The 21,566-nt window shown below is 35.2% G+C and overlaps 1 protein-coding gene across 1 annotated transcript; it reads left to right on the forward strand.

The window, feature by feature from the left end:
• Positions 1 to 9,975: 9,975 nt before the first annotated feature.
• LOC131614899 (uncharacterized) lies at positions 9,976 to 12,299 on the forward strand. Its single transcript, XM_058886435.1, has 4 exons — positions 9,976 to 10,892; positions 11,002 to 11,508; positions 11,627 to 11,660; positions 11,766 to 12,299. Exons 1-4 carry the CDS (start codon positions 9,976 to 9,978, stop codon positions 12,297 to 12,299), a joined length of 1,992 nt encoding a protein of 663 aa, XP_058742418.1.
• The last annotated feature ends 9,267 nt before the right edge of the window (positions 12,300 to 21,566 follow it).

The following is a 21,566-nucleotide window of genomic DNA, read 5'->3' on the forward strand; positions in this document are numbered from 1 at the left end:
AGAAACGATTGATCTTCTTATTCCAAGCTATTGGAGCTTGCTTCAACCCATATAGGGCTTTATGCAGCCTGTGCACCTTTATCTCTTTGCCATGTTTCACAAACCCAACTGGCTGTGCAACATCGACTTCTTTGTTTAAGGTTCCATTCAGGAATGCACATTTAATATCCATCTGACACATGTGCCAATTGTTCATGTTCACCAGACCAACAACCAACTTGATTGTTTCGATCTTGGCAACATGTGAAAATACTTCATCGAAGTCGATTCCTTCCTTCTAAATAAATCCTTTTGCCACAAGCCTTGCCTTGTGTCGAGCCACTTCAACTTTGGGATTACACTTCACCCTGTATACCCACTTCACATCAATTTCCTTCTTGCCTTGAGGCAATTCGATAAGTGACCAAGTGTTGTTGTCTTTGATAGACTTCACTTCTTCATTCGTAGCTTTCACCCACTTAGAATCCTTCAATGCCTCAACTGCATTGATAGGTTTGACATCTGCATAGAAAGCGTAATGTACTAGCTCACCTTTGTTATCGACCACGTCATATGATGTAATCACACATTCTTGCAACCTTGGAGGCATGTGTCTTGTTCTATGAGGTCTGCTTGGGCCTTCATCACCTCTGACTTCTTCTTGTCAAACTTCTTCTCTTTCAACTTCAGTGGCCCGTTCTTCACAAAATATTCTCACAGAATTCTCCTTGACATTCTCAGTCCAATCCCATTCTTTAAGCGCATCTATGATCACGTCCATGCTGATCACTGCATGCTTATTCACTAGGTCGAACAACTTGTAACCTCCAGTCAAATGATATCCTACTAGGATCATTTGACTCGACTTGTCATCAAATTTTTTTCTCAACTGATATGGCACGTGTCTATGTGCTATAGGTCCAAATACCTTCAGATGACTCAAGCTAGGTTTTACACCATACCAACATTCTTCTGGAGTATTTCCTTCTAGCTTCTCCATCGAACATCTGTTCAAAATAGATGTTACAGTCCACACAGCTTCACCCTAAAACTCTTTAGGTAAATTGTTGTCTTTCAACATACTTCTCACCATATTCATGATGATTTGATTATTCCTTTATGTAGTTTTATTCTGTTATGGAGTGTAGTTTGGCACCACATCATGAACAATCCCTTATTTCTCACATGACATGTCAAAGTCTTTCGACACATAATCTCCACCACCATCAGTTCTCAGAACTTTGAGCTTTCTCCCACTTTGTCTTTCGACCATAGATTTAAACTTGGAAAATACCTAAATCACTTTATTTTTCTTGTTGATCAGGTAAGTCCATAATTTTCAAATGAAATCATCTATGAATGTAACAAAGTATTTGTTACCTCCATTCAAATCCACCTGGATTCGACCACATACATCAGAGTATATGACTTCGACTTTCTTCTTGCATCATTGTTGAAGTTGTTATTGTGTTGCTTCGTTTGCTCACATTCCTCACACACTTCTCTTAGAATGTTGATCTCTGGTAACCCTAAAACTATATTTCTTCTTTTCAACTCTTTTATGTCGTTGAAGTTGAGATATCCTAGTTGATAGTGCCATATCCATTCATCTCTACTAGCCGCAGTTGCAAGGCACTCTTGCTCTATCATATTGAGTTTAATCTTGAAGGTTCTATTATAAGACATATGAGCCTTCAAGATTAACCTCTCAATCACGTTGACAATTCTCATCATCTTGTCTTTGATCGATACCTTGTAGTTCTTTTCGACCAAGTGCCCAATGCTGAGCAAGTTGCTCTTCATGCCTGGTATGTACAACACATTGGAAATTACTAACCTTTTTCCATCTTTCCTCGTAATTATAACATCACAAATACCTTCAGCTTCTAGAGTATTGTCATTTGCAAATTTCACCATGTTCTTCATTGAGGACTTTATGTTGATAAACCAATATTTCCTTCATCACATGTGTGATGAGCATCCTGAATCCAAGTACCATTGGTCCTTAAATTTATCTTCAACTTTTGTTGTGACCATCAGCAACATCTATACTTCTTCTTATTGTTTTGCAAACTTTGCATCACTTTCTTGATTATTTTCCTTTTCTAGACAAACTGTAGAATAGTGACCATACTTTTGACAATTGAAACACTGAATGTGACTCTTGTTAGGCTTTTGACCCCCACCTCTTCCTCTACCTGCAGCACCTCGACCAACTTCCTTCTTGCTGACTTCGACCAGTCGAATTGTTGTAGCCACCTCTACCTTTATTTCCATTTCATCTTCCTTTGACTTTCTTTTCGTTTACTGACTGAGCATGCAAAGCCACATCGCTCTTCAACTTACCTGCAGCTCTTTCAGCCATTCTTTGTTCAATATATTCAAGCATTCTTTCGATTATTAAATGGCTACTACTATGTGGTCGAACTTAAGAGATAACGCCCTCACAATATTTGCGAAACAGATCTTGATGTCAGCATTTCTCCACATACCTTGATTTGATTCACCAGTTTCGTGACTCTAGCGAAGAAATCAGTTATTCTTTCATTATCTTTCATCTGAAGCAATTCATACGCTCTCTTGTGAGTTTGTAACCTCACATATTTCACCTTTTATGCACCTCTAAAAGACTTTTCAAGAATCTCCCAAGCTTCTTTGGCAGATTCTACATCACTAACCTTTTCAAAATTATTTGGACTCAGACATTAATGAATTATAAAGAGAGCTTTATAACTCTTCTTCTTCAATTCTTTATTTGCAGTCTTTTGTTCCTCCGTCGCGTCTTCTACAAGCGGTTTTATCCCTTCTTTCACAACTAGATCTCAAAGATCTTGACAACATAATACAATCTTTATCTGTTTGCATCAATTCTCATAATTATCTCCTTTCAGAATTAGAAGAGTTGTTGGAAAATGCTCATTTGGATGATTCATTGTCATCGTCATTCTCTTGCCTTGAATCAATTAATCGGAGCTCTAGATACCCGATGTTGGAAATCCACCAATATTTATGATAAATTTCTATCAATCTTGGTGAACAAGATTGTTACTACCACACAATGACAATAGAAAATATGAAAGAAATAAAAGCAGTGATTTTCTATAGAGTTTCTCTCTGCCCGCAAACTGTGGAAAACTTCTTATTCACTTGCAACTACAAATTTTGTGAATACAACTTGATTACTTAAATAGGATAGTAAAAAATAAATAATTGCACTAATAGTAATTTTTATTAAATAAATATAATAATTTGAACGTGAAGAATAATTTTAATAAGTTGATGGAAGCAATAAAGAAAAATTCAAAAAAAGAAAAGTAGAAACACGTAAGAAAATAACAATTTCCAAATAATAAAATAAAATTGAGAATATTTTAGTAAATATATTAATTTATTAAATATAAAAACTCTCATTCTATTTCCTCCCCCTCTAAACACATTTCATTATAAACATCATCTCCCATTCCTTCTTCCCCCTTCATCTACCTCGAACCAAACACACCCTCATAAATAATATGGTTAACATTCAAATATTGTTAGTATTAATAGTTTCTTTTGTACGAAATTTTACTTTGGTTTCAATTAGCCTTTGTTAGTGGATGATAGTGTATCTTAAAGCTAGATATAAAGTTTTCAACAACAAAAAAACGAACAAAATGTTTATCATTAATTATTAGAGCTGTCAATTATGGGGTTGGAGTCTAACTTTTAAGGCTTCCAAAATTGAGGGGCCTAAAATTTATTTATTTATTAAATTAAGACGTATTAAAAGAATATTGATAAACGAAAAGGTGGGGAACATAAACCAAAATCCACTCAAAAAAGCTAAATCTACAAAGAAACAAACTTAGTCTATTTTTTACATAGTCACTCCTAATGTCAGTAGGTAAATAGTCAAATAGAGTGAAAGCGTTAGACGTCCGTCCCCAATTAGCAAAAAAAATCTGCACAAATATTTCCTTCCCTACAATTGTGAGAAATTATGAAACTCATATCCAGAATAATGTTAGTGCAGGGAAACCATTTGTTTCTAATTTACCAAGGGTCAAGATCCAACTTAACCGAAAAAATACATTAACTACAATGGAAGATTTAGACTTGATCCAAATGTTGTTTTGGAACTAGCTAATTTAATGCATCTGAAGACTCCATAAAATTCAACCAACAAAGAACTTAAACAAGGAAGAGGTTTTGCAAAGTCCAAAGCAAAACCACCTGTACTTTTACAAAATGATATATCACAACCCATAGAATTAGAGACAAAGGAACCATCAACATTGGCCTTCAACCAAGAAAGAGGGGAATGGGCCAGAAAAATCTCCTAAATAAGAGGAGCTCTATGGGGAATGACATTTACTTGAAAATCCTTCAAAATCTCGAAGTCATACATATCATGTTTGAATGAGAGCAGGGTTCTTTAGCTAGAAAGATGAACTTGAGCACAAATGCTGACCCAGATGGAAGGAAAATTGGAAATGCTATTATAGTATCTGATTGAATTCTGAGCATTCCAAATACTATTGATCAAGAAGACAATGCATGCTTTAATAGTGATAATGGCTTGCAAAGACTTAGTAGCAGCAGAAATTTTCCAGAAATTAGAGAGGGTGACCCAAGTGTTAAGATGTAGAATATTAATAAGCCAATTCCAACGAATATTGGCAAAGGTACTCTCCAAAAATAGGTGCTCAGAATTTTCAAAATTTCTTTTACAGAGAGAACACAACTAAGTAGGAGAAATTTTCCATTAATTAGAGAAGGCGACCCGAGTGTTAAGATGTAGAATACTAGTAAGTAAATTCCAAAGAATATTAGCAAAGGTACTCTTGAGAAACAGGTGCTCAGAATTTTCAAAATTTCTTTTACAGAGAAAACACATTGAAACAACCGGAATGCCACGAATTTGGAGGTGGTCGTCCGTAGGAATTTCATTATGCAGTAGCTTTCAAGCAATCAACAATTTCAGAGGAATGTCTAAGCTCCAAATATTAGTTGCCCAAGGGGCTTTCCGTTAAAGGTGATGTTTGAACTCATAGGCATCTTTAAGAGAAAAATGGTCATTGTTTGATTATGTCCAACAAAGCATGTCATCACCAAAACCTATAGTAGGAATACAACCAACAAGTGTATTCTTTAAGAAAGGGAAAATATTGAACCAGGTAGAAGGAAAATACCAAAATTATTAGTTATGAGATCATCAACTTTAGCTTCAGAGTTGATGTATATATCAGGGAGGTTTTACGTAGATATCTTATTGATAAACGACAAACCATACTAAGCGTCTTCCCAAAAACTGATTCTAGTTCCATTATCCAAAGATTGTGGGTGGAAATAGGTTAGGCCTTAGAATGTCTGAGTTTGGTCTACGGTAAATTTAAAAGGCATGAGTTTGGCCTATGGACTATTATAGACTAATTTTTGTGGCCTAACCTTTTTAAAAGTTTGACCTAACCTGGAAGTCTATTTAAAAGTCTGTTTCACATTATGGCTTTCAAGTAATTCATTTTAACTACGACACCTTATATATACATATATAGCCGACCTATTTAGTCTATTTTCTAATATATATGCATACATAGGCCGACCTATCTAGCATATTTTATATATATATATATATATATATATATATACACATATATATATACATATATATATATATATATATATATATATATATATATATATATGCTTCATAAGTTTTTTAATAGCTTAAGTCAAACCTATTTAAATGAAATTTTCTAAATGGTTTGTGATAAGAGAAGTTTTATGAATCGAACGTTTAGATGAATAGGGTGATTATCACAACAATGCTTTCGAGAAGAGGTCAAAGAACGGTTGTGGATCCATGGGAGAGAAGAATAATAATTAGGTCAACACTAAAATCCCTTTCGTCATTGCCATCACATTAGTAGGTGATTCTTTTGTGAAAATTAGACTCATAACAAAATTTAGACCTCAAGGCCCTAACGTTTTCACAAATTTTTAAAAGAATTATTGTTTTTTCGAAGAGAAAAAATCAATAATTTTTTTCAAAAAATTGATTTTATTTTTGGAAAAGTTGATTTTTTTTATCAATGTTTTTATAATAAAATCAATTTTTCTTGTTTTTAGAAAAAAATTAATTTTGTCATTTTTGAAATAATTATTTATTTTATTTAAAAAAATCAATTTTTTAATTTTTGGAAAAGATCATATTTTTTTATTTTAAAAAAATTGTTTATTTTCGAAGAAAATATCGTTTTTTTTATGGAGGACGACTTACAATGTTATTTTATACACTTTCTTAAATAAATAGTTTCACAAAAGTTTTATCTTTAAACAAACTCATATTAATCAATCTAAACGGTCTCATTGTATTTATTTTTATTTTTTAAGTATATTTAAATAAGTCTAATTACTTATTAAATACGTTTAAAGTCAAATGAATACGTTTAGCTAATAAGTCTACTATAGAATAATTCATGTTGTTGTTAATTCACAGATTTTCCTAGTCTCTGCTAGGGTTTGTTTTCCTAGTTTATGCTAGGGTTTGTTTTCCTTCTCCTGTGAGAAGACCTCTTTCTGTTTGTTTAGATCCTACACTCCTGTATTCACAAGTTCAGTTTCTTGTTGCTTTGGTTGGCATCGATATGAGTAACTCCGTCAAACCAAATTTGGAGGGGCTATCTCTTGAGGAAGATGGTGGTGATGAAGGTTTCTGTTTTGATATTGGAGACGATGTGGAAGATGCTAATGATTTGAAATTTTGTTTGGTCGGGAGGTTTCTAAGTGATAGACCTATTCACGTGAAATCAATGAAGGTGCGTATGGCAGATATATGGAGTCCTGTAAAAAAGGTCATGATTAAGGAAGCTATGGAGGATCGTTTTTTGTTTCACTTTAGCCACCGATTGGATATGGAGGCGGCTTTGAATGGAGGCCCTTGGTCTTTTGATAATCATCTACTGGTTATTGAGAAAGTTCAAATGGGGGTGCAGATCGAAAATATACCGTTATTTCATGTGGAGTTCTGGGTGCAAGTTCATAACCTGCACGCCGGTCTTATGTTAGAGAAAGTGGGAAAGACAATGGCAAATTTTATTGGAATTTTTGTGGAGTATGACAAGAATAATAATTCAAGCTTCTGGCGCCAATATATGAGGCTGAGGGTTAAGATTGATATCCGTTTACCATTGAAATCGCAGACCCGAGTGAAGAACAAGGGTGGGGAGTGGTGCATTGTAAGGTTCAAGTATGAAAAACTGAGTACCTTTTGCTTCATTTGTGGTATTCTAGGGCATTCAGAACAAAGGTGTGATGTTCGGTTTGCTATGGAAGAAGACACTGGAATAAGAGGTTGGTCAGCTGAGTTATGAGCAGAAAATAGAATGTTTGGTGGCGGTTCATCACGGTGGCTCAAGGAGGAAGGAAGTGGCAAAGATCAGGTTGAAGATGGGGTGGATGAGTCTCAGGCGCGTGCTGCTCACGCGCAAGGAAGGGGAAGTGGGATGGAAGGTGAAACCGTGGGGGACCCACATGGGAGACGGGAGGGAGACACTGCTAGTACAGAAGTTATGAGACATTCAATGACATTCAACGCTGCTTTTCATGGCAATAATGACCCAAATCATGGAATTCATTACCATTCAACACCTGAAACCGACACCACCATTAAAAGCCATCAATTATTTCCTCACCTGAAAACGACACTTTCTGCCCCTAATCATTTTGTCGCCCACTCTTGTCCCCATCCTGGCCCACCTTTTCCAACCATGACGTTATCGAAGCCCTTGTTGTCCCAAAATTCATTCCTCTTTAATGCTAGCACCAATAGCAATGCGTCCAATCTCTTAGGGGCCCACCAGAACTCACCTACGATTATTAGTCAACCACCCAATGATCAGGTCCCTACCCCATCCTTGCACGTGTCCCTAAAATGAATAAACCATGCGCTTGATGTACAGACTTCTCCCCTAAAACCGAAAAATAAGTCCCTTAAAACCAAAATTTCCACGCAAAAATATTCTACAGCCAAATTGCCTAAACCAGTAGTGACCAACCCTGTTTCAGCTATAAACCGTAATCCTACCATTTCCTTTCCCAGCCCTAAAACAGGTGTCCATATTACTACAACAAGCCATGATAAAGCCCCTGAGGAAGTGCCGTTAGAGAAGAAAAGGAGGAGGGATGAGGATCAGAAGCATATTGTAGTAACAGAAGAGACACAACAACATTTTTTATCGGTAAGTCCTGGCAGCCAGGACTGCCGGGACCAATGAAGATTCTTAGTTGGAATTGCCAGGGTGTGAGCAACACGAGAGCAATTCCCAACTTGCGGTCGCTGGCTCAAAGGTACCATCCAAACATTCTCATCCATTCTAAGACTTTAGCTAATTCACAGAAGATGGAGCATATTCGGGTGGCCTTAAAATTTGATGCGTGTTTAGCGGTGGATGTGGTGGGTAGAAGCGGAGGTATTGCGGTCATGTGGAAGAACACTAATAATTGCAGTATCTTAAATTACAGCAGAAATTTTATAAACATTCTTGTGCAAGATTCAGAGAAAGGTGATTAGCGCCTTACGTGCTACTACGGCTACCCGGAAAGATCGAGGCGTAGACAGGCCTAGGATATGCTTCGAGAGTTGAATGCTTTATCGACGTTACCATGGTGTATTATAGGAGACTTTAATGATCTTTTGTCTCAATAAGACAAACATGGAGTTAATCCTCATCCTAACTGGTTTTGTAATGGTTTTCAAGAAGTTGTGGGTGACTGTGATCTTATCGATATTCCGTTGGAGGGGTATCCTTTTACATGGACGAAGAGTCGTGGTCCACCGCACATGATAGAGGAAAGACTAGATAGATCCCTTGTTACTTCCGCTTGGCTTCGTGTATTCCCTTCGGCAAAACTTCTTAATCTTATAGCCTCACATTCGTATCACACACCTATTCTGCTTTGTTGTGACCCGGTTTATAACCGCCATAAGAGGAGGAGTTTCAAGTTTGAAAATTGGTGGCTGGAAGAAGAAGGAGTTACGGAGGTAGTGCGTGATGGTTGGATGGGTGTAGTTGATCATACTGTGGTGGAGAAAATTGTAGATTGTGCATTGGTTTTGGATAGATGGAATAGAAATCGGGTGAGGCAGCAAAATGAGGAACAGGATAATGTCCGTGCGCAATTGGAATTATACCATGGAGGTAGCGACCCGACGAGTGTTGCTCATTACATGGAAGCTCATAATGAGTATTCTAAGATTCTAATCCGTGAAGATACTTACTGGCGTCAAAGGGCGAAAATGCACTGGCTTCGAAATGGGGATCTTAATACTAAGTTTTTTCACCGGTCTGCTTCAGCGCGTCGTAGCTTCCAAAAAATCAGAATACTTCACGATGAGGCGAATGTTACGATTAGTGATCAAGAAGGAATGTGTGGTGTTGCTAAGAGATACTTTGATTCACTGTTTGAGATTAGGACTGGGGAGTATGATCCGGTCTTGAACTTGGTGCAGCCAGTTATCACTCTTGTGGATAATGTGCTCTTTACTGCTCCTATTTTAAAGGAGGAACTTTATGAGGCTTTATCTCAAATACATCTGTATAAGTCTCCTGGGCCGGATGGTTTTAATCCAGCTTTTTATCAAAATTTATGGACAATATATGGGGATGGTTTTTTTCTGAAATGCAGCTTTGGCTTGATAGAGGTTTTTTCCCTCCTACTCTTAATGATACAAACATTTGCCTTATCCCTAAGTGTGGGAATCCTAATAGTATGAAGGACCTGCGTCCGATTTCTTTATGTAATGTGGCTTACAAAATTGTCTCAAAACTCTTGTCTAATAGGTTGAAGAAGTGTTTGGATAAATGTATTAGTGAGGAGCAATCGGCTTTTGTGGAGGGTAGATCGATTCTTGATAATGCTATGATTGCATTTGAAGTTATTCATGCACTTAAGAGAAGGAATTCGGGTAATAATGCATAATTGGCCTTAAAAATTGATATCAGCAAAGTTTATGATATGGTGGATTGGGGTTTCTTGGAGGGGATGTTGAATAGGCTGGGATTTGAGGAGAAGTGGATAAAGTGGATGATGATGTGTGTCTCATCTGTGAATTACTCGGTTCTTGTGAATACTGATAGTGTTGGTCCTATTCAGCCAGGGAGAGGTTTGAGACAGGGGGATCCTTTATCCCCGTACCTCTTTATTCTTATCACAGAAGGTCTTTCAGCTCTTATTAAAGGAGTCGTTGCTAGAGGGGACATCCATGGAGTTCAGATTTGTAGAGGGGCACCGAGTGTGTCCTATCTACTTTTTACTAACGATTGTTTTCTGTTTTGCAGGGCTAACCTTTCTGAAGTTAATAATATCATGGAGATCCTTCGGGTGCATGTTGACGCATCAGGCCAAGACATTAATTTATCTAAGTCTGAAGTGTTTTTCAGTAGGAATATTAGTCGCCCGACTCAAGAAGATTTGGCGAGTATTATGGGGGTGAAGCATGTTATGGGTACTGGAACTTATCTGGGACTTCCGTCTCTTACAGGCCGTAGTAAGAAGGACACTTTTGGGTACGTGAAGGATAGGATTTGGAAGAAGATTAATGCTTGGAGAAGTAGGCCGATTTCTAAAGCGGGTAAAGAGGTGATGATAAAGTCGGTGCTTCAGTCTATACCATCTTATATTATGAGTCTTTTTATCCTTCCAGATGGAATTGTTAAAGATATTAAGAAGATGCTTAACTCTTTTTGGTGGGGAGGAGGGAACAATCCTAATTGCATTAAGTGGATGGCGTGGGATAGACTTACTGGTACTAAGAATGAAGGTGGTCTTGGTTTTCGAGATTTAAAGGCTTTTAATATGGCTATGGTGGCTAAGAGGGGCTGGAATTTGTTAACTATGTCTCAATCGCTATCTTCCAAAATATTTAAAGCAAGGTATTTATTTCCCTAGAACTACTTTCTTTGAGGCTCCTCTTGGGAATAATCCTAGCTTTGTTTGGCGTAGTATTTGGCAAGCTCGTAATATTTTATCTATTGGGTGTAGGTGGAGTATAGGTGACGGTAGTAACATTTCTGTGATGGATTCACCTTGTCTTAGGGAAAAAAAAGAAGGGAGAGTGAATGGCCTGCAACGACAAGGTGCTTATGGTATGTCTGTTAATGATCTTTTATCTCCTAATGGGAAGTTTTGGAACTCTATGTTAATTCGGGAGTTATTTGATTATGTAGTTGCGGAGGACATTCTGCAAGTTCCTTTAGTTGAGGAAGTGCAGGAGAACAAGTGGAATTGGAAAGAGGAGCAAAATGGGTGTTATAGTGTCCGTTCTGGCTACAGGTTGTGGAGAAAGGATCAAGTGAGATCGGGTTCAAGTGGGGTGGATGGCGACTGGTGTAGCCTTTGGAATATCAAGGATCCCCCAAGAACTAAACATTTACTTTGGCGGATTTGTCGTGATTGCCTTCCGACGAGACAAAGGTTGCGGCATTATCATGTTTCTTGTCCTTCTAGTTGCTCGTTTTGTGAGGATACAATGGAGGATTCGTGGCATGTGTTTTTTTGGTTGTCACGCGACTAATCGTTGTTGGCAAATTACAGGTTTGTCCCATATTATTAATCCTCGATTACAAAATTTCCATGATGTAAAATCCTTGATTCTTGATATTTGTAGAAAGGAGGATAGTATGACAGCGGGTAGAGTTGCGGTAATGATTGATATTTTATGGAGAAATCGTAACAATATGGTTTGGAACAATGAGAGGGAGGAATATTCTAAGCTTGGTTTAAATGCGTTTTGTTGTTGGCAATAGTGGTTTCTGGCGCAACGACATGGTACCAATGTGGGTAATAGGTCTTCAAACCTGAGGTGGGTGCCACCGGTGGAAGGAAGTATCAAATGCAATGTGGATGCGGGTTACAATAATAGTCGGGGAACTAACAGGGGTTGGTGCATGAGAGATCATATGGGGAGCTTTATGTTTGCAGGTGCGGCTTGGGATTTTAGTCATTATCCGATTCTTGAAGCGGAAGCTTTGGCTCTCAAAGAAGCCATTCAAAGTGCTATCGACATGGAGGTGCAAAATGTTATCTTTGAAAGTGATTCCCTTCGAACGGTTCAAGCTATTCATGGCAAACTCCAAGGTGTCTCAGAATTTAGTTGTATTATTTCTTCTATTCATAGCTTGTTACTTAATTTTCCTAACTTCGAGGTGAAGTTTGTTAAACGCCAAGCGAATATGGTTGCCCACTCTATAGCTAAGGCGGCCAATTCTTGGACTAGACGTAGTTTATTTCATATGATACCACTTTGTATTGAACAATTTTTATTTAATGATATGAATTGATTTTCTGTTTGTCAAAAAAAAAAACTAAAACAAACTACAAACCTTAATTATTTTGATCATATCAACTTACACTTGGCAGAGCCTAGTTTGATCCATCATATTCTAATATTTAGATGAAATATGTTGTGAGATGTCAACATCTTAAATTAATATCTCAATTTTGAATGGTTAATTTATGATTTTATTATTTTTGATTAAATAATATCTTAAACAACATTAAAATAATTAGATTTAATTTACCATTCTTTTAGTCTTTCAATTTGAATTGTGTGATTTTGATCTGGCCTTTTCCTTTTGGGTTAAATACCTTTTACCCCCCTGCCAAACAAGCGAGATTTGGTTTAACCCCCCTTAAAAAAAAAATTTGTTGCGCAGACCTTACCAAATGCAGATTCCAGCCATTTAAACCTTTTACCATGTTTTGACCTAGAACACCAGGTTGCAATCCTACGTGTCTGTTACCAAGCTTATTTTTTTAACCAATTGCCACGCTGGCACATCATCATCCTTTTCCCCCTTCTTCCTCATGTACCATAAAATCCCCAAATCAAAAACTGTGAACTCTAGGGTTTGGCAATTCGCAAGAAATTTCAACGGAACGGCTGCGCAGTGTTGTTCTTCATCATCTTCTTCGTCGTCATCATTCCAATAATAGGCATGGAACAAAGCTACAGCAATGGAAGCAGCAACTCGCACGAGATTACCAGTGTTCCCCAGTGTGGTTGTCGTTTGCCAATGAAGATGTGGGTAGCAAATACTATGCAAAATAGAAACCGAAAGTTTTGGAAGTGTCGTTTGGCTGGGGTAATATGTCGTATGATTTATATATTTGGCTGGGTTAATATGTCGTATGAAGATGTGGGTAATATGTCGTTTGCCAATTTTTGTTGATGTTTGCAGGGTCTTAATTCTTGTGACTTGTTTTTATGGGATGATGAATTTGCCACAGCCATGGGTGAAAGTTCAAAGTCTGAAAATCGTGAATGCAAGAAATGTAATGTTGCATCGGTGAAGTTGGAAATCACAGTGAAGAAGCTTGAAAAAACAAAGATGAAGGTTACCATAATGCAGAAGCAGATGTTTCAGATGAAATTGGGCTTCACATTTTGCTTGATCATGTTTGCAGTGATTTTGAAGTTCAAGATTTAGGCATTAGAGTTCTATAATAACAAGATTGTTGTAGTATGCTTGTGTTAAGTTGTTATTGTAAGTTTGGTTTAAGTTTTTGTAGTCTTGTGATGGTAAAATTATGTAAACTTCAAATGAATTAATGGAAAATTTTGTTTTCAATTTATGGTTTTATATCTACCTCATTGTTCTGTTTATAAGGTGTAATGAATCAATTGTGCAACTGAAAATAAATTGTAAACAGGTAATTAACACAAAATATTGTTAATATTAATCAAGACATTAAGTCTTATACTGTCAGAACAATAAGTTACACAAAACACCATTAACTTGTTCAAACATAACATTAAGTCACACCAGTCAATGATCACTTGTTCAAAACACCATAAACTTACACAAAACATAACATTGTCATAAAGTTTACATAAAACATGAGACAAAACAAAAATAGACAGGATTCTATTTCTTTGCTTTCTTGTTTGATTTCTTTGATCCACTCCCCTCCTCTTCATCTGTCAATGACATTGGTTGGTCACTATTGGAACCTGGCCCTGTAAATGGTTTTGATTTTTTAAACCAATTTATCCTGATTCTTTCACTTGACCTCTTTCTCATTGGCTTGAGCTCTTTCACTACTTTTTTTTTCTTGGTGGCCTCTTTGTAATTCTGTGCAGTGGTGATGTCTGGTAGGCTTGTTATGATATCATCAGAAATTCCATCAAAATAGTCAGTCTGAGCAGGATCAGTAGGGTTAACTTGACTTCCTTGGGTTGCATCAGTAGGGATAACTTGACTTCCCTGGGTTGCATCAGTAGGGATAACCACACTTGCCTGTGTTTCTACAACATCTTCATCATGGTTTGCAGCATTTTGAGTAGAACCCTCTCCATCTGCATGCTGAGTTGTTTGTGTTGATGCAGTTGTCTTTACTTTTTTCTATCAAACATCAGAAAAATCAGTTAGAATTATCATTATCAATAGTCACACATTAACAACACATTAGGTTTGTACATCATACCTTTCTCTTGAGAGCATTTTCATCCTGAACTGAGCTTTTACAAGTCTGTGCATTATGCCCAAACTTATCACATGTTGTACATCTGTAGGAGACTCCTGGCAACCTTCTTCTTGCCACATCTTCACCAGTCTCTCTGATCCTTAACTTTCTAGGCCTCCCTGGACCCTTTTTAAATATTGGTGGCAACAATTCATATGATTCTACTTCAGGCCACATATCCTGGCCATTAATGGGACTAATAGCAAAACTATAACAAGACTTATACTTATCTCTAGAGTAACACTCATCCACAAAATCCTCAGGGTTTTGTTGTCTAAAACCTAATGCTGCTATAGCATGCCTACAGGGAATGCCCACCAGCTCCCAAAAGTTACAACTGCAAGACTTTTTTGAGATATCCACTATAAACTCTTGGGTATTGAAAGAATGTGTGACCTGAAACTGCTCATTCATTGCCCAAGTAGGCAACCAATGAGCACTCAATGCAACCTCCTTGTCTAACCTTTTCCTAGGTATGGGCATGACCTTATGTGGCCATTTTTCTAGCTTCAAAGCAGATGTTGAGCACCTATTCATTAAATACTTTCTGATCCATTCACACATGGTCAGAATTGGCTTATCCCTAGCATCTAGTATTGTTGCATTGAAAGACTCAGAAATGTTGTTCATTAGAACATCACATTTTGGGAAGAAATTAAAAGCATGCTTACACCAGCTTTTTGGTTGAACTCCCATAAGCCAACTCCATGCCTTTGGATCAAGTTCTTTTAGCTCATTCATCTTGGCCATCCATCCTTGGTAGTATGTTGCTTTTGCTGCCCCCATCATCAAGTCCCTTATCAAGTCCCAGTATGTGTTCCACCCTTTCACCCATGTCTTCAAAAACTGAAACCAGTCCCTGCATTCACAAGGTCAATGACATATAACTTGTCACAAACAACAACAAATACCACAAAAATAGCAAATAATCACAAAGACACATAACTAAAGAACTAACCTTTTGTTGGTCAGATATAAACACATATCTGTTGTCCTGCCCAATGTCACCCATAAGCAGATCAATAAACCATTTCCAAGTTTCCTTGTTCTCTATTTCAACTACTCCAAATGCCAAAGGGAAATACTGGTCATTGGGGTCCCTACCCACAGCAATTAGTAACTGACCACCATATTTTGTTTTCAAGTGACACCCATCTACCCCAATGAAGGGTCTGCATCCATTAGTGAACCCCTTTTTGCAACCATCAAAACAAAAGTAAAAGGACCCAAATCTTGGTTGTATGGATGGGCTAGGTCTGTTGATTGTGATACTCACAGTATTACCAGGGTTAACTCTATGTAGCTCAGATGCTTACCTCCTCAAATCAGCATATTGTCTATCTGCATCTCCCTCAAGAATCCTCTTGGCTATGAGCTTTGCCTTCCATGCCCTTGCAACAGTGATGCCCACAGAAAAATTCTGCCTCAAGTCTTGAATGATGTCAGTAATCCTAACACTTTGTGATGTTTGCATTTTTTTTACAACAGCCTTGGCCACCCACCTTGAGCTTGCAGATCTGTTGTCTAAAACCCTAGCACATGTGTGCTTATCAAATATTGTTTTTATAGCGAAAGTATGTTTGCGGCACACCTTTGAACAAAGTATTAAAAACCCACACTTGGCCCTACATTCCACCCTAACCCTGTAGCTCTCGTTTTTCACAAACTTTATTTCCCTACCATTTAATACTGACCACTCACGTATTGCTTCTCTAAACTCATCAAGGGAATTAAATTCCATACCCCACTCAAATTTAAAATTCTTATTGAAATGCTCCTTTTTAAACTTTTCAAACTTGTGACCTTTTTCCTCATCTGATAAATCAGGGTCTGAGCTGTCCAACTCGTCAGTTACATATTCATCTCCATCTTCCATTTCTTTCTTTCCTGAACCCCTCATAACATCTGATAGGGAAGGAGCAGGAGCTTCCTTCATAGGTACAGAAACACCCACATCTTCAAACCCATCCTCCAACGCAGTTGCACGTTCATCCTCACTATCTCCTAATCCTTCCACTCCTTCTTCATCACTATGATCCTTAACGCCTATTTCATTCACACATCTAGGGCTAACTACTGGAAAGGAAACATCTACTACATCATGCTCTACATACATGACACCCTCTACTTCATTGGCATAAGAAAATGCAGCAACATCATAACAGTCATCATCTTTCTTAATTTGAAAAAAGTTGGGATCAATTTCAACAACCTTTGTCCATACCCTAAATGTGCCTTCACTGTAACCCCACTCATTCAACAGCTTGTTAACGCAAATCATGGTAAAGTTGTCAATGTACATGTCAGCTACATGTGTCGTTACCCCTCCCCTGTATATCATAGCCCCGTCACCCATGCTCACAAATTCCCCTCCATGATTGAAAGCAACACTTATTAAATGCATATTCTGGTAATTTTAAAGGAAATGAAAAATTTGTTAAACTCCTAAAATGATGACAAACCCTTATTTGTTAAACCCTAAAATGCTGACAAACCCTAAATTTCGTACCTTTCCATCTTCAGTAACTTCTTCTTCTACAGGTTCGTCCCTGTTCGCAACCTTGGGCATCTTGGTTGACTGGCTTGACTGAGTCGTCTTCTCACTCTAGGTTGACTGCGTCGTCTTGCTTGACCGCGTCGTCTTCTTCGACTGGCTCGTCTTCGTCTTGCTCGTGTTGCTCGTCTTGCTCGTCTTCGTCTTCTTCGATTTCGCCATTGCCCTAACTGTCGTTATCGCTTAAGCTTTTTCAGAACTATTTGACCTAGTTTTTTTTCAGGGGGGTAAGTTGAGAATATTAAAAATAGGACATATATACTATGGCTTACGTGGCATTGGTAACAGACACGTAGGATTGCAACCTGGTGTTCTAGGTCAAAACATGGTAAAAGGTTTAAATGGCTGGAATCTGCATTTGGTAAGGTCTGCGCAACAAATTTTTTTTTAAGGGGGGTTAAACCAAATCTCGCTTGTTTGGCAGGGGGTAAAAGGTATTTAACCCTTTCTTTTTTAAGTGATTGTTTCCAAATTTTTGTTTCCAATAAAAGGAAATTTCAAAATTTTCCTAATTCTAAATATTATAGTACATTTTTTCAGTAATCACTTTTTGATTTCTAAATTTTGTAATATGATACAACTGTAAAGTCAAACACTAAAATTTGAAAATTATAATAGTTGAACCCCATGCATAAATATATATTTTAAGAGTCCCACATCGGATAATATATGACATGAATATGTTTTTATAAGTAAGAGTAATCTTCACCCTACTAGTCAGTTTTGTAGAGATGAGTTAGGCCCAACTACATTTCTTAATATGGTATCAAGAGTCTCGTTTAAGATTCGGTGGACCACGAGGGGGTGTGTTAAGAGTCCCACATCGAACAATATATAGTCCGAACATGTCCTTATAAGTGGGACAATCCTCACCTTACAAGACAGTTTTGTAGAGTTGAATTAGGCTCAATCTCATTTCTTTTGGTATATCGAAAAAAAGACATTAAAGAAATCATTTATTGTCAAAAAATAATAATTTGAGAAGAAGACAAATCATACTATTTCAACCTTATGTGCACTAAAATTTATTTAAGAGAGTAAATGTAATGAATGAAGTAATTCAAAAGATATTTATTAATCGAGTTGAGTTAAATAAATTTGAATCGGTGATTTATAATTCAATTAAAGGTAGCAGCCTTTCATCTTATTTTTCATATAAAAATGTTATTTATACACTAATTTCTACACTTACATCTTAAAGTTACAAATATGTGAACATGTTTTTATTTTTTACTTTTAATATATATTTTTTTTAAAATTATTGTGGTTAATGAAATGTTAAAACTTGGTTAATATAGTTCAAAGTTTGATTAATATATATTTTGACATAAAAAATTAATATATACAGTATAGAGTTAATTGTATTTATGAAATTGGTTAATACAGTTCATAACTTGGTTAATGAGTTCTCAAACATAAAAATATATTAAATATTAAAATAAAATTGATTAATAGAGTGTAAATGTTGGTTAACATATTTATAATTTAGTGTCAAAACATGATCTATGTATTTTATTGATTAATGAAGTAGTGAAAGTAGTTAATTAGTTATAACTAAAATAATTGGTTAATAACTTATATTTTTGTGGTTAATAAAGTTGTGAAGTTGGTTAATGACACAATCTTATATTTGTATTATAAAATAAATTTAATTTTTTTAAAATATATTATTTTATTAAAAAACATTGTTCATCGTATAAACACGATGAATAGTGTATACGGTGTAGGTATTGGTGTAAGAAATGTGTGTAAGAATAACAAAGTTGGTTTTCATAAGTGTTAATAAAACAAGTTAACGGAGGGGGTGGCAAAATAGGTCGTAGCCCGCCGGTCCGCACACCGCTATAAAATGGTGGGTTGGGTTGAGATTTCGGATCTGCTATCGTCTTTTTTTAGGTTAATTCTAATAATTCTAATTCTTGATTGTGTAATTTATACATTTATATGTAAATATATGCAACATTTTTTAACTAAATTTTGTTAAAGAGATGTTACATAGAAAATTGTTTTAAAAAATAAATGTAAAATTTAATTGAATGATAAAAAAGTCTATTAATCTATTAAAAAAATGTAAAACAAATTAATAAAAAAATAGACAGACAAGCCCGTCGTTCGCCAATCCACCACTATGACGGGAAGAGCATAATTTTTAGGCCCATTTCAATTTGGCGGGCTTGTCCGTCCCACTCTTTTTTGGTGGGTATAAGTCTGGGCGGACGTCCTGTTTTGTCACCCCTCTTAACGATATTTATAAATTAATAAATTTTATGAAAAAATATAAGACTATCAACAATGGTTGAAGTATTCAACAGCCTCTTTTTCGACTTTTTATACTCCATATCATATTTTCTCTCTTCCACCTAATAATTCAACACTTATTCAACTTTTACTCACTACAATAGTTTTGTTTAATAAAATTGAACACCCGACCCCGCCAATTTTATTTCATATTTTTATTTTCTTTTATATTTTTTGTGTGTGGTTATATATTAATAATAATAATAATAATAATTAAAAGTAATTAAAATAATTAAGATTTAAATAATTTATTTTAATTTATTTTAAATTAATAATTTATTGAAGACTAAATAGAAAAATTAGAGAGAAAATTCTCGATTTTTTTCCTTTGTCCAAATAAAATAATCCAATCAAATAAAAATCATATAGATGAAAAAAATGATGAATTTTTGTGAAAAAAATTAATTTACTATGAAATAATAAAAATCATATAAAAATCCCAACAACCAATCACATTTTGCCAATTATTTCATGTGGGTCTCACATCTTTCTCATTAAACATGTTGAATAAATTCAACACCAATTAATTCACATCATTTTCAACACCTTATTCAACACCCCATTACACCCATTCAACTACTTAATAATATTATCCAACTTCCCATTGTAAGTAGTCTAATGCAAATGGTAATAAGTATATTATATTTTTTAAATATAGTTTTTGATGAAATAATAATGTGATTTCTGAAATTTATCATATTCTAGAATTTTAAGTAAAAAAAAATTGCCTAGATATAAAATACCAGAATAATAGAAAAAAAAAACTAATCGGTGGTTTATCTCTAAAAATATATTTTAAAATACAAAAAATGAAAATATAATAAAAAATAAAACAATAAACCAAAAAATAATTTCATCTTAAATTTTAAAAACAGCTTTTAATTAATATTGATATTATATTTATTTCATATCAATATATTATTTAGACATCTATTACATTCAGTCGTGTAAATACTCATCATTCAATCAAATAATATTATTTAAAATTATATTATTTTTTATTATTTTATTTTAAATAAATATAACAAAGAAATTATCCATTTATTTTCAATTTTTTTTTGTTGTAATTGTCCCATGCGTTCCTAAAAGATAAATTGAACCGAATCAACCGATAATGAGTGACATGTTATCTAATGGATTTTCTACGTCTAACGTCATAAATTTAGGAGTTCTTTTTTGAATAATGTAGAGTATGTTTGTAAGTCATAACATTGTTTAATATAGTGACACATGTAACATCAGATATTGACATGCCATTCTTTAATTATTATAAAGCTTTAAGTTTAAAACGCTAGAAGATTTAATGAAATGAGATAGAACATATATAACTAGAAAATAAAAGAAAATGAAATGTTTACTTTTATTTTTTTGTGACTCAGAAATTGCCTAATCTATTTTGCATATAAAGACGATGAATTGCTGAAACTAGCATGGTCCATCACTACTCACTCAATAGAACGTGCTCATTGAAAACATTACAAAAATAATTAAACAATGAGGAAAAAAAAAGTCACATTAACTGTGGTAGGTTATTGTAAACCTACTAATTTATTAAATTTCATGTATTTGATTATTTTAATATTGGATAATTAAAATACTTTGTAGAATGAAATTAATAATCTACCAATTCAAAGGACGTGTTAGTTATTACTCACACAAAGCTGGCACACCAGCTTCTGTTACCATTTGGCTGACCATTGTAGCATACTACATAGCTGGAAAACTTGCCACCATTCTGTTCTTTGCATTTTAAAATATATTTCTTATTAAATTTATTATACATTTGAAAATTCATCAGTGGCAAAAAAAAGAAGGGCAAGAAAAAGATAAAGGGTCTACCATGAAGTTGGAAAAAGATATCTCAGAACACAAAAATCAAAAAGGGGTCCAAGCATACAAAGAATGTAGCTCTTTATAAAGATAAAAGGGGTACATCAAAAATAAAGTTATTATAAAGTAATTTCAACTATGTTGGCTAAATACTGCTTCATTATACTATTATTTATATTTTAATTCATAAATTTTCCAAATTGGATCTTAATATTGTAATGTGCCAATGTCTACAACCAACATAGGCTGGCTTAAAATATTTTTTTTTTATATATATTCCTATTTAAGCTCAACTAAAAAAAAATATTTTTTTAAACATAAAATTGAAGGATATTAAAAAAAAAACTTAAGAGTTCAAACTCTCTCAAAATTAACCGGTTAATATCTATGTTAGAACAAG

This window comes from Vicia villosa, linkage group LG6 (assembly GCF_029867415.1).
Source record: "Vicia villosa cultivar HV-30 ecotype Madison, WI linkage group LG6, Vvil1.0, whole genome shotgun sequence".
In the NCBI taxonomy this organism is placed as follows: domain Eukaryota; kingdom Viridiplantae; phylum Streptophyta; class Magnoliopsida; order Fabales; family Fabaceae; genus Vicia; species Vicia villosa.